A 13,718-nucleotide genomic window follows, 5' to 3' on the forward strand; every position below is an offset into this window, starting at 1 on the left:
CTCAGAGAGCCACTGTAGCTGCTGTTATCTATCCGCCAGGTTCTCCCCTGGTATTTTTCTTTTGTTAACCTGTAATAATTTTGTCATTTCATTTTTTGAGATAAGGTCTCATTATGAACTCCAGGCTGGCCTTGAACTTACAATAATCCTCTGCCTCAGACTCCGCAGTTCTAGGAGGACAACTAGCCACCAAGTTTGATAGTACTACAAACAGAGTTGTGTGATGTTTACAATGTGATTTTCTGTTATTTCTCCATGATGGAAAATGACTGAACCAATATGGTAATGCATCACACTCTTATCTATGATTTGTACAGGAAAATATTTGATAAGCTCTATGCTACTACTTTGAAACATACATTATCATATACTGTAACCAATCTGCTGTACAAAATATCTCAAAACATGTTCCTCTCGTCCATCTGAAACTTTGAAGCACTGACCAACTTCCCATTCACCTCCCCCACTACTGCCCAAACGCTCCCAGCCGTCACTCTGCTCTACATTTCATTATTTCAGTATGTTTTAGATTCCACATATGGGATAGCTCATGCATTATTTCTCTTCCTGGGTTTGCCTTAGTTCACTCAACCAGGTTTATCCATGCTACCGGAATCACAGACTCCCTTTTCCAGGCTCAACATATTCCACTGTGTGCACAGACCACATACTCTTTATTCCTTCATGCAAGATGGACACTTAGTTTGCATATTTCAGCATTGTAAATATTACTGCATTTAAACAGCAGTGTAGTTATGTCTCCAAAAGATGACTTCAAATGCTTTGTACATGTATCCAAATAACAGTTTCTGGGTCATAGGTAGATAACATCCTTGCACGCAAAGAAACTTCTAATCTTCATGAGGTACAACCTATCTATTTTTTTCTTAGTGCTGTTGCCTATGCTTTTGCTATAGAGCCAAGAAATCATAGCCCAGTCCAACATCATGAAGCTTTGCTCTGTATCTGCTGTTAAGAATAGTACAGGTTGCCGGGTGTGGTGGCGCGTGCCTGTAGTCCCAGCTACTCGAGAGGCTGAGGTGGGAGGATCGCTTGAGTCCAGGAGTTCTGGGCTGCAGTGCGCTATGCGGATCGGGTTTCCGCACTAAGTTCGGCATCAATATGGTGACCTCCCGGGAGCGGGGGACCACCAGGTTGCCTAAGGAGGGGTGAACCGGCCCAGGTCGAAAACGGAGCAGGTCAAAACTCCCGATCGCGCCTGTGAATAGCCACTGCACTCCAGCCTGGGCAATATAGTGAGACCCTGTCTCTTAAAAAAAAAATAAAATAAAATAAAGAATAGTACAGGTTGAGCTGTCACATTTAGGTGTTTGATCCTTTTGGAATTAATTGGCCTATATAATGTTAGGTAAAGATTCTGCTTCTTTCATTTGCATGGATATTCTGCTTTCTCAACATCTTTGTCAAAAAGAGAAAACCTTCCTTTCTGCATGGAACAGTACAATTCCTCATCAAAAATAGCTCGTGACTTATTCATTATGTTGTACAGGTAGCCATAGTGCTTCCACTTCACCCCTTGTAAATTTGGCTTTGAAAGTTGTGGCAGAACTTTTTTGTTTTTGTTTTTTCAAATATCCCTCATTACTTTCTCCCTTACTAACATATTTTAGGTAGGGGACTGTCTGTGTGATTAACTGAAAGCCTTCTTTTCTAGCATTCCTTTCCAAGACTCGGTTACTTGACTGATGTGGCTAATGAGGCCTTATGAGAAGTTGCTATATGGTGAAAGCTTGCTAAAATAGTGTTGACCCTGCCGGGCATGGTGGCACACCTGTAATCCCTAACACCCTGGCAGGCTGAAGCTAGAAGATCAGAAGTTTGAGACCAGCCTAGGCAACTTTTCGATTTAGGAGGCCCTGCAGTTTTATAAGTAAGCAATTTGTAAAGCCTAATATGTGATTTAATAGCTCAGTGGGAATTATTATGCATCATAAAAACTAATTCTTTCAGAACAGCTGAGATAGATACTTTTTCCCCTATTTAGGAGGATATAGATACTTATTTTCTCTTTTGCTTTTTATTAGTAAAGGTTATGGAGCAATTTTGTGCTAATGGAGTCACACTAATGAAGCATATTTTCAATATATTACCAAGGATGAGGCATTAGTTTAATTTTTGTAAAGCTCTTGTACAGAAAAGGCAATCCTTTTAAAAATTTCATTAGGTTTTTGGCATATACAAAGGATTTATTTATATTACTCTGCATCTCTTGTTTACCTTGAAATTATAATACACTTTTATGCCTTTCCTGTACATGACTGATGTTTCTTAATGAGTGAAAGAAACTAAAATAAACAGAATACTCAACAAAAAAAAAAATAGCTCGGATACTGGAGTACAGTTGAATAAACACAATAGCTTCTAGTATCCTTTAGCACAGCAGGATAACTAAATTAGACCGTGTTTACTTCTGCATTGCAAAATAAGTAGTAAAAACAATTTTCAATGTTCCCAACACAAGGCTGGATAAACGTTGAGGTGAAAGAGCTGCCACTTGCCCTGACCTGGTTGTCACACATTGTATACATGCAGTAAGTGCACATTGTACCCCACACTGAGGTGTTCTTCTTACAAAGCAATTGACATTTTTAAATACTTTAAAGTCATTTGGCCAATCATTGGAGCGTTCATTAGTGGGACTTGCAATGTGTTTAACTGATAATGTATGTTTATTCATGCTGGTAGCACACTGTTTGGATTACTGTAGATTTGTACTAAATTTTGAAATTAGGCAGTGTGAGTGCAAATTACCTCTTCACTTTGAGAGTCATCTTACATATTTGGGGTCTCTTGAGATTACACAGGAATTTTAGGATGCATTTTTCAATTTCTGCAAAAAGTATCCCTGGGTTTTCTTTGTTTAACTAATGGTATTTAAACTGAGGGACTTCACACTGAGCTACATCCCCAGCAACTACCATCATCCTCTATTTTACTCAGGGTCTCACAGAGTTGTTAAATTGCCTAAGCTCAGCTTAAATTTGTCATCATCCTGGTTCACCCTCCCACAGTGCTTGATTTACAGGATGCACCATGACAACCATCTGAAAATGTCACTGAGCTTTCCATAGCACTCACGTTGAATCTATAAATCATTTCCAGTAATATTTTCATCTTAACAACATTGAGTCTTCCAATACCTAAACACTGGTAAGGTATGGGGACACAAACCTGTAATCCCAGCACTTCCAGACAGGAATCAAAGCAACACCAACCTCAACTACACAGTAAGACCCTGATTCAAAAAAATAAAAAGAATAACATCCTTTTACACACTGTTTAATATTTTCAGCAGAGTTTTGTAGTTTTGTTGGTACAGGTCATTCAACTCCTTGATAACACTGAGTACTAAGGACTGAACACAGGGTCCTTTCGTTAAGGTAGATCACCAATGTTTTTGTTTTAGTTTTGTTTTGCTTTGGACACTGGCTGACAAGCACATTTTGAAGGGCTTGCTGCCTGGTTTCCCCATGAAGACACCATCATCACAGGCAGGTCCTTCAACACAGTGAAATGCACCAGCCATCAACATTTTCATTACTATCTGTCTGATCTGGAAGAATTTAATAAAACCCTAGAGGGGATCCCTTGGGTCAAAAAAAAGATAGAAAGATTTTACAGGCCTAGCTGGGCTCCTGCCTACTTTGCATCATTCCCAGAAGCAACTGAGAATATGGACTTCTAACGTTACTAATGCGATGTGCCACTTCTGGGAAGTTGCTATCATGCCTCCTTTTACACCAGAGATGCCTCCAAATTCCCCTCTGATTAGCTCTGTCCACCCAACAAGGGCACAGGGCTCCTCATCAGGGAATGGCCAGTTTCAAACTAGCTTCAAGAACTATCTGATGTGACCCAAAAAGTCTTCAGAACTTCATCTAAGAGCCTGTGGTTCTCCTAGACAAATACTTTGCTCGGGAATTGTGCTTAGATTCATGGGTAAAAATGAAATTTTTTCACAGAGCAGTAGTTTATTATCTGAAATTGTTGTTCAAATCTGTCAAACCCCACAGGATCTTAATCTTCCATCTCCAGTGGAAAGAGGGACATTAAACACCAAGGACAAGAAGTTGATTCACCTCTCTAAAATTTCTCTGTCCCTTTCTGACTCTCCGAAAACATTCATTAGACTTGTGCTCATGTCAGTCCCCATCAAACACCTGGAGAGAATCTCGCCACATTTTGCCCTCAGCCTTAACCTAAAGCTGAATGCCAGGCTTGGTATTGCTCTCCTTGTGTGTGATTTCTGCACACAACAATCCTCAGTCCGGTTGGTAGGGTCTTCTGTAGGTTTAAGCACACTGGCAGATCCCATCATGACCCAACTCAAGCACAGCCTTGCAAAACAAAGCCTCACAGGAAACACCCAAAGCTGAGCAGTGGAGGTCTCCGCAGCTAGCCGATCTCAGTTCACATAACACAAGGCCACCAGGTGGCTGGTGTCAAGGACAGGAGAGAAACTAGGGTTCGATCCATGCCAAAATACTGCAGCTTGCTTCCCACGTGAAAGGCCTGTGCTGTTCCAGTGACTATGTAGCTGGTCTCATGTCCCCTGAGTGCTCAGGTCCTCATGAGCTACCTGTGAGATACACTCCTGTTTGGTCCTTTAAGGACTCAAGTTTCCTGAGAGGAGAGAGAGCTCCAGTCTGGTGGAAAATGCCTTTGCCCAGATGAAAGGCACTACATGAGGCAATCTTCTCTCTGCTTTCTGCACAGGGATCCTACCCAAACCCTACATCACAGTCAACAACTCCAGCCCTCTGGAGGGTGAGGAAGCCGTAGCACTGACATGTGAACCCGAGACTCAGAACACAACCTACATGTGGTGGATAAATGGTCAGAGCCTTCAAGAAGGTGATAGGCTGAAACTGTCTGATGGCAACAGGAGTCTCATTTTACTGAATGTCACAAGGAATGACACAGGACCCTATGAGTGTGAAACCCGGAATCCAGTGGCTTTCAACCGAAGTGACCCAGTCTCCCTGAATATTTCCTGTGAGTAACTTGTATTCTACTGTGGTCCCAACTAATCACCCAGTATGGGGAGACAGAGACAGAGGCCAGCCCAGTCAGTCTCTCTGTCAAGTCCAGAAAACAGGTCTCACTCTTGGATGCTTGGGCTGGCCATAACATCCTGACCCTGCCTTCCATACTGGCTGAATACTCACAGAGGACAGGGGCTTCTCCTGTCTGCATAGATTCACTTTATCACCTGATGTGTAAAAATAGGGTGAGACTCAGGATCAGGCAACACAGAGGATAGGACCAGGATGTTTTTCTGTGTCCCTAGTACTGGTGATGGAACCAGGATCTGATGCACCCTACACAGGTGTTGAGCACCAGAGCTGCACACCTCATCTGGTTGGGATATATTCTTGTCAAGGTTGTGACATGCCTCAGAAGGATACTCAGCCTTATACAAGCCAGGAGCTTCCCCTTCCCTCAGATGAAGTCACGTATGGCTTTAATCTGTTTATTCCAGATGGCCCAGATGCTCCCATCATATCACCGCAAGAGTCACATTTCCGTCAAGGGACAAACCTCAGCCTCTCCTGCCACGCAGACTCCAACCCACCTGCACAGTATTTCTGGCTTGTCAACGGGAGCCTCCTGCAATCCACGCAGGAGCTCTCTATCCCTAACATCTCTGCAGATGATAGCGGATCTTACACCTGCCTCGTCTCTAACCCTGCCACTGGCCTCAATAGGAGCACAGTCAAGGATGTTACAGTCATTGGTAAGTGGATCATAGAGAGACAGAGCAAGCTCTGGAATAGTGTTTTGGTTGTCTGGAAGCAACAGGATAAAACTCACTTCCCAGCCTGTGTCCACAGACATAAGAAAATCTCCATCCTCCCTGAACATTCTGTCCCATCCCCAAGACTGTCCACCTCTTGCTTGTCTGACTCCTCATGGCTGAGCTGGAATTCAGCCTGGAATATGGAGAGGTGGTTCTGCTCATAGCAGAAAGCCCCATGAAGTGGATAGAGATTCACAGAATCGGTGGGTATCATTGAGCTCAAATAGAATCTTTCACTAATTAACTCCCTCCTTCTGTCATCTCTGTTTGTTAAACTCTTCCATGAGCAATAAGAAACCCACAGGGCGTGGAAACACCTTTGCACTGTTTTTCTCCAATGAGTGGCGGAAATCCCTCTTGGACAGGGCACAGCGGCTCACAGCTCTGCTCCAGCTCTGTTCCAGTCTCACCCAGGGACTGGCTCTACCCTGACTCTCTCTGGGGTGGGACAGGACAGGTGGAAAATGGATCTGGGTGGCCTTTCTTCGGTCTGCTATATCATATCCCCAGTGGACAACTGAAGCACCCAGGCAGGTAAGGAACTGAAAAAGTGTACTGCAGGACCAGTGTCTCTGAGCTGGGTCCTGGCTCTGAAGTCCCGGGTGTCTCACGCTGAGGACACAAGTGCAGGTCATGCACCATGGAGAGCAGGCAGTGTCGCATACTTGGAGACACGGGAGCATCACTGTGCAGTCCTGTATGGAGGGAAGGACAGGGTCAGGCTATACATACTCAGAATGATGACAGCCTTTTGAGAACACCATGATAATTTATCTCTGCTGATTTCCTTCACTGTCCACAGGTCAGGGAATAAAAGTCCTTTTCAAACTGAGATGTTCTTCAGGCTACAGGTGACTCAGGTTTTACTGTCACAGGAAACACTGGCCAAACATCCTACTAAAGTCAGTGGGAGGCTGTGGTTGCTTTCTCTCATGAAAACCCACCCTGCCTTCCCCAGACTGGTCTTTAGCTTGTTATTTCATCGATTACTCAGCCCAAGCTTGCTCTGCAGAGTCACCTTGCCCATCTCCACTGTTCACTTTTACTTTCTGAAATTTAAAACAAGAAAGAAAAGGTTAATGGGAAAAACTATTCAAACTTCCATGGAGATTTCCAGACATGTTTCCTAATAACAGGTTCCTAACATGGATCCTTCAGAGAGGTCTAGGGAAGCTGATGTGCCTCCCATGTGTGTGAGTTCAGAGGGAGGGAGAGCCTGCTCCTTACTGTCACCTGAGCCAAGGCATGCAACCTCTGGGGAAGGTCACAGCTGTCCTCCGAGTCACCATACAGCACTCACAGTGGCCCAGGGAGTTGGTTGAATATCAGAGGAAAGGGCACAGCTAAGTGCCAGGCCCAGGCTCAGTCTGTTCCCTCCTCTGTCCATAGCACCTGTGACAAAACCCTACATCCATGCCAGCAACACCATCATCACAGAAGATGATTCTGTGGTCCTCAACTGCCTCTCTAATGACACTGGCGTCTCCATCCAGTGGATCTTCAATAACCAGGATCTGCAGCTCTCAGAGGGGATGAATCTCTCCGAGAACAACAGCACCCTCACCATCGACCCTGTCAAGATTGAGGATGCCGGGCAGTATCAGTGTGAGGTCTCCAGCTCGGTCAGTTCCAACAGGAGCGACACCCTCTGGCTGCAAGTTTTCAGTGAGTGACTTCTCTCCTACTCTTCTGGAGAGAATTTCTCACCCAGTAATGTGCAACATGGATACAAGTCACAGGGAATGTATCAGTTGAGACACAAAAGTAGTAAAGGGACTTGCAAAATTGTTCAGAGCTTTGCCTCTGACCCCACAGTCATCCCTCAGTCTTCACAGGGAGTTTGTAACAGGGGCCCCACAGATACCAGTGTCTGTGGATACTCTCATGCCTTAATTTAAAAGTTTTTTTTAATTTAAGTTAAACTTAAGTTTTTTTAACACATTTGCATGTGACTGTGAGAATTCTCCCACATATTTTTCTTGTTTATTTTTAGGACTAGGATTTAAGCCTAGAGCCTTCCAACTGAGCTACCTTCCTACACTTTTTTATTTCTCTCTCTTTTGGGAGCTTGTTTGTTTGTTTGTTTGTTTGTTTTGTTATCAGGAATCCAACTCACAACCTGAAGCCTGCCAGGCAGGCACTGTGCTACTGAGCTGAATCCTGAGCCTATTTCTTTCTCTTTCTCTTTCTCTTTGTTTATTTTGAGACAATTTTATTAGGTTACTAAGTTTCCAAGACTGTGCTAAAAAGCTTGTGATTCTCCTGCCCCAGCCCCACAGAGTGCCAGGTCTACAGACATGAGCTTCCACACTCAGTTCCCTCATATACTTTAAATCATCGCTAGATTGTTTCCAACACTCAATACAATCTAAATAATTCTTGTGCTGCATTATTTAAACAATAATGACAAGAAAAGTGTCTGTACATTTTCCATGTGGTCCCATTTGTTTCTGAGGAGTTTCAAACCTCAATAGTTGCTCAAATCCACGGATGGCAGAAAGCCAACCATATTGATTTCCTTATCCTGAGTTTGGCATTTGCTGTGTCACTTTGCAAAAGATTTTTTGGTCTATTTTTTTGTAAGCATTGCTTTTCTATGTGGTAAAATATACATAAGACTTATTATTTTAACCATTTTGAAATGCACGGTTCCTCGAAATTCAGTACATCCATCTTGCTATGTAACATTGCCTACTATCCATTTCCAGAACTTTTTCATCCTACTACACTAACACTTTATACTCAGTTTACAATAACTCCCTATTCCACCACTTCCCCAGCCTCCAGTAATCCCTTTTAAGACAGTGATAGTCTACAGTATTGATATACTGCTTTATGGGGTGTGTCTCATTCGGCTTATTCATTCATACACCAATAGAATTTAGAGTTGTTCCCATGTTGATCTAATAATAACTATGCTATAAAAAAAATATGCCAACATCTGCTCAAATCCTTGACTTCAGTTCTTTCAGGTACATTCCCCTGCTGTCGAATTACCAAATGAGAAACATTTTTTTGGTGAGGAAGCCCTATACTGAGTTTCACAGTAACTGCCCCATTTCACAGTCCCACCTACCCATAGGCACACAGTCCAGAATTCTCTACAGCCTCACAAACACTCGTGTTTTCATGGAGGTATCCTATTTATTGTGTGTGAGGTGGTTTTGATTTGCACTTCCCTAGTAACTAATGACATTGTGAAACTTCGGATTCCCTTACTGGTCATTTTTATATCTTTTTGGAGAAATGGCTGCTCAAGCTGATTTTTTTACTTGGATTGTCTAGTGTTTTTTCTTGTTATTAAACTGGAATAGTTTGCCTTTTCATTTTATTTTTTGAGGTAAGGTCTCATTACATAGTCCAGGCTGGCCTTGACTCACAATGATCCTCTGCCTCAGCCTCCCCAGTGCTAGGATGACAACTAGCCACCAAGCTTGATCATACTACAACAAGATTTGTGTGATGTTTACAATGTGATTTTTTGATATTTCTCCACGATGCAAAATGACTGAACCAATATCATAATGCGTCACCCTCTTATTTATCATTTGTATAGGAAGATATTTGAAAAGCTCTGTGCTACTACTTTGAAACATACATTATCATATACTGTAATCAATCTGCTGTACAAAATATCTCAAAACATGTTCCTCTCGTCCATCTGAAACTTTGAAGCACCGTCCAACTTCCCATTCGCCTCTTGCCCTACTGCCCAATCGCTCCCAGCAGTCACTCTGCTCTTTATTTTATTATTTCAGTATGTTTTAGACTCCACGTATGGGTTAGCTCATGCATTATTTCTCTTCCTGGGTTTGCCTTAGTTCACTTAACCAGATTTATCCATGCTGCCGGAATCACAAACAGACTCCCTTTTCCAGGCTCAACATATTCCACTGTGTGCACAGACCACATCCTCTTTATTCCTTCATGCAAGATGGACACTTAGGTTGCATATTTCAGCATTGTAAATATTACTGCATTTAAACAGCAGTGTAGTTATCTCTCCAAAAGATGACTTCAAATGCTTTGTACATGTATCCAAATAACAGTTTCTGGGTCATAGGTAGATAACATCCTTGCACACACAGAAACTTCTAATCTTCGTGAGGTACAACCTATCTATTTTTTTCTTGGTGCTGTTGCCTATGCTTTTGTTATTAGAGCCAAGAAATCATTGCCCAGTCCAACATCATGAAGCTTTGCTCTGTATCTGCTGTTAAGAATAGTACAGGTTGAGCTGTCACATTTAGGTGTTTGATCCTTTTGGAATTAATTGGCCTATATAATGTTAGGTAAAGATTCTGCTTCTTTCATTTGCATGGATATTCTGCTTTCTCAACATCTTTGTCAAAAAAAGAAAACCTTCCTTTCTTCATGGAACAGTACTATTCCTCATCAAAAAAAGCTCAGATACTGGAGTACAGTTGAATAAACACAATAGCTTCTAGTATCCTGTAGCACAGCAGGATAACTAAGTTAGACCATGTTTACTTCTGTATTTCAAAATAAGTGGTAAAAATAATTTTGAATGTTTCCGACACAAAACTGGATAACGCTAATATTACGGAATTGCCACTTGCCCATATGGTTGTCACACCTAGCAAGTGCCATGTTGTACTCTACACATAACTGTGCTTACATGGAAATTAATATTTTTAAATACTTTAAAACCACTTGACTATATGGGAGCATTCATGTGTGGTCTTTTCATTCTGTTTCACTGATTATATATCTTTATTGATGCCTCTAGCACAACATTTTGACTACTGCAGCTTTGTACTAAATTTTGAAATCAGACAGCGTGAGTCCAAGTTCTTCTTTACTTTCAGAGTCATCTTATGTATTTGGAGTCTCTTGAGATTACACAGGAATTTTAGGATACATTTTTCAATTTCTGAAAGAAGTGTCCCTGCATTTTGTTTTATTAATGGTGGTTAAAATCAGAGCTTTCACACTGAGCTACATCCCCAGCAACTACTTCCATCATGCCCTTTTTTGCTCAGGATATCACTAATTTGCCAATTTTCCTGAGCTGGGCTTAAATTTGTGATCATCCTACCTAAGGCTCTCACAGTGCTAGATTTACAAGATGTACCATGACAACCATCTAAAAATGTCACTGAGCTTTCGATAACACTCACGTTGAATCTATAGATCATTTCTAGTAGTATTGTCATCTTACCAACATTGAGTCTTCCAATACCTAAACATAGATAAGCTATGAAGGCACAATCCTGTAATCCTAGCACTTCCATAGAGGAATCAAATGAGTGCAACACAAATTACAAGTAAGACCCAGATTGAAACAAAAAAAAGAATAAATTTCATTTATACATTGTTTAATATTTTCAACAAATTTTTGTAGTTTTGTTGGGTACAGGTCATTCAACTCCTTGATAAAACTGAGTATTAAGAACTCAACACACCTTTACATCAAGGTAGATCAACAGTGTTTTTGTTGTTTTTGTTTTGCTTTGGATGCTGGCTGACAAGCACATTTTGAAGGATTTGCTGCTTGGGTCACTCACACTGGTTTCCCCATGAAGACACCATCATCACAGGCAGGTCCTCCAACACAGTGAAATGCATCAGCCATCATCATTTTTGTTAGAATCTGTTTGATCTGGAAGAATTTAATAAAACCCTAGTGGGCATTCCTTGGGTCAAAAAAAAAAAGATAGAAAGATTTTACAGGCCTAGCTGGGCTCCTGCCTACTTTGCATCATTCCCAGAAGCAACTGGGAATATGGACTTCTAACGTTACTAATGTGATGTGCCACTTCTGGGAAGTTGCTATCATGCCTCCTTTTACACCAGGGATGCCTCCGACTTCCCCTCTGACTAGCTCTGTCCACCCAACAAGGGCACAGGGCTCCTCATCAGGGAGTGGCCAGTTTCAAACTAGCTTCAAGAACTATCTGACGTGATCCAAAAAGTCTTCAGACCTTCTTCTAAGAGCCTGTGGTTCTCCTAGACAAATACTTTGTTCAGGAATTGTGCTTAGATTCACGTGTAAAAATGAAATTTTTCCCAGAGCAATCATTTATTATCTGAAATTGTTGTTCAAATCTATCAAAGCCCACAGGATCTTAATCTTCCACCTCCAGTGGAAAGAGGAACATTAAACACCAAGGACAAGAAGTTGATTCAGCTTTCTAATGTTTGTCTGTCCCCCTCTCACTGTCCTAGATCATGCATTAGACTCATGTTCCTGTCAGTCACCATCAAACCCAGAGGGAGAATCTCCCCACGATTTGCCCTCAGCCTAAACCCAGAGCTGAATGTCAGGCTTGGTATTGCTCCCCTTGTGTGTGATTTCTGCACACAACCATCCTCAATCCGGGCTGTGTGGTCTGCAATATGTACAAGCCCAATGACAGATTTCATCATGGCCCAATTTGAGCACAGCCTTGCATACAAAGCCTCAAAGGAAACACCCAAGACTGATCAGTGGAGGTCTCTGCAGCTAGACAGTCTCAGTACACACATAACCCACGGCAAACCAGGTGGCTGCTGGTGAGGCCAGGAGAGGCACTAGGGGTCTATCCATGACCAAAGACTGTAGCATGGTTCCCACATGAAAGGCCTGTGCTGTTCCAGACAATATGTAGCTGGTCTCATGTCCTCTGAGTGCTCAGGTCCTCATGAGCTACCTGTGAGATGCATTCCTGTTTGGTCCTTTAAGGACTCAAGTTTCCTGAGAGGAGAGAGAGCTCCAGTCTGGTGGAAAATACCTTTGCCCAGATGAAAGGCACTACATGAGGCAATCTCTCTGCTTTCTGCACAGGGATCCTACCCAAACCCTACATCACAGTCAACAACTCCAGCCCTCTGGAGGGTGAGGAAGCCGTAGCACTGACATGTGAACCCGAGACTCAGGACACAACCTACCTGTGGTGGATAAATGGTCAGAGCCTTCAAGAAGGTGATAGGCTGAAACTGTCTGATGGCAACAGGAGTCTCATTTTACTGAATGTCACAAGGAATGACACAGGACCCTATGAGTGTGAAACCCAGAATCCAGTGGCTTTCAACCGAAGTGACCCAGTCTCCCTGAATATTTCCTGTGAGTAACTTGAGTTCTACTGTGGTCCCAACTAATCACTCAGTAAGGGGAGCCAGAGACAGAGGCCAGCCCAGTCAGTCTCTCTGTCAAGTCCACAAAACCGGCCTCACTCTTGGACACATGGGCGGGCCACACCATTCTGACCCTGCCATTCAGGCTGTCCTGACCTTTACCTTAGATAAGAAAGAGATGGGTTTCTCCTGCCTGTAGGGATTCACTCACCTAACCACCTGTTATCTACAACAGGGTGATGACTGAGGCTCAGCCTGCACAGAGAGATATGACCAGAACTTTTTTCTGTATACATACCACCAGGCATGGTACCAGGGCCTGATGAACCCACTGATCTGGTTGGGATGTTTTCATACCAAGATTGTGACATGGCTCAGAAGGATACTCAGCCTTCTTACAAGCCAGGAGGTTCCCCTTCCCTCTGATGAAGTCACGTATGGGTTTATTCTGTTTATTCCAGATGGCCCGGATATCCCCATCATATCACCCCCAGAGTCATATTTCCGTCAAGGGACAAACCTCAGCCTCTCCTGCCATGCAGACTCTAACCCACCCGTACAGTATTCCTGGCTTGTCAATGGGAGCCTCCTGCAATCCACGCAGGAGCTTTCTATCCCAAACATCTCTGCAGATGATAGCGGATCTTACACCTGCCTCGTCTCTAACCCTGCCACTGGCCTCAATAGGAGCACAGTCAAGGATGTTACAGTCATTGGTAAGTGGATCATAGAGAGACAGAGCAAGCTCTGGAATAGTGTTTTGGTTGTCTGGAAGCAGCGGGATGAAACTCACTTCCCAGCCTGTGTCCACAGACATAAG

The 13,718-nt window shown here is 42.9% G+C and overlaps 1 protein-coding gene across 4 annotated transcripts in view; it reads left to right on the forward strand.

Moving 5' to 3' along the window:
* LOC100733578 (carcinoembryonic antigen-related cell adhesion molecule 1-like) overlaps window positions 1-13,718 on the forward strand; it is a 74,097-nt gene that overhangs the window by 12,413 nt on the left and 47,966 nt on the right. For all 4 annotated transcript variants that reach the window (XR_010048638.1, XM_013146834.2, XM_063252825.1 and 1 more), the window contains exons 6-10: window positions 4,738-5,016; window positions 5,504-5,758; window positions 7,211-7,486; window positions 12,609-12,887; window positions 13,360-13,614. Coding sequence is in view for 3 of the 4 variants with exons in the window: in XM_013146834.2 (XP_013002288.1) it covers window positions 4,738-5,016; window positions 5,504-5,758; window positions 7,211-7,486; window positions 12,609-12,887; window positions 13,360-13,614 (1,344 nt within the window). In the remaining variant the exon portion in view is untranslated. The remainder of the gene's footprint in view (window positions 1-4,737; window positions 5,017-5,503; window positions 5,759-7,210; window positions 7,487-12,608; window positions 12,888-13,359; window positions 13,615-13,718) is intronic.

Source organism: Cavia porcellus, unplaced genomic scaffold, assembly GCF_034190915.1.
Source record: "Cavia porcellus strain 051 isolate PalLab524CR breed Dunkin Hartley unplaced genomic scaffold, mCavPor4.1 scaffold_7, whole genome shotgun sequence".
Classification (NCBI taxonomy): domain Eukaryota; kingdom Metazoa; phylum Chordata; class Mammalia; order Rodentia; family Caviidae; genus Cavia; species Cavia porcellus.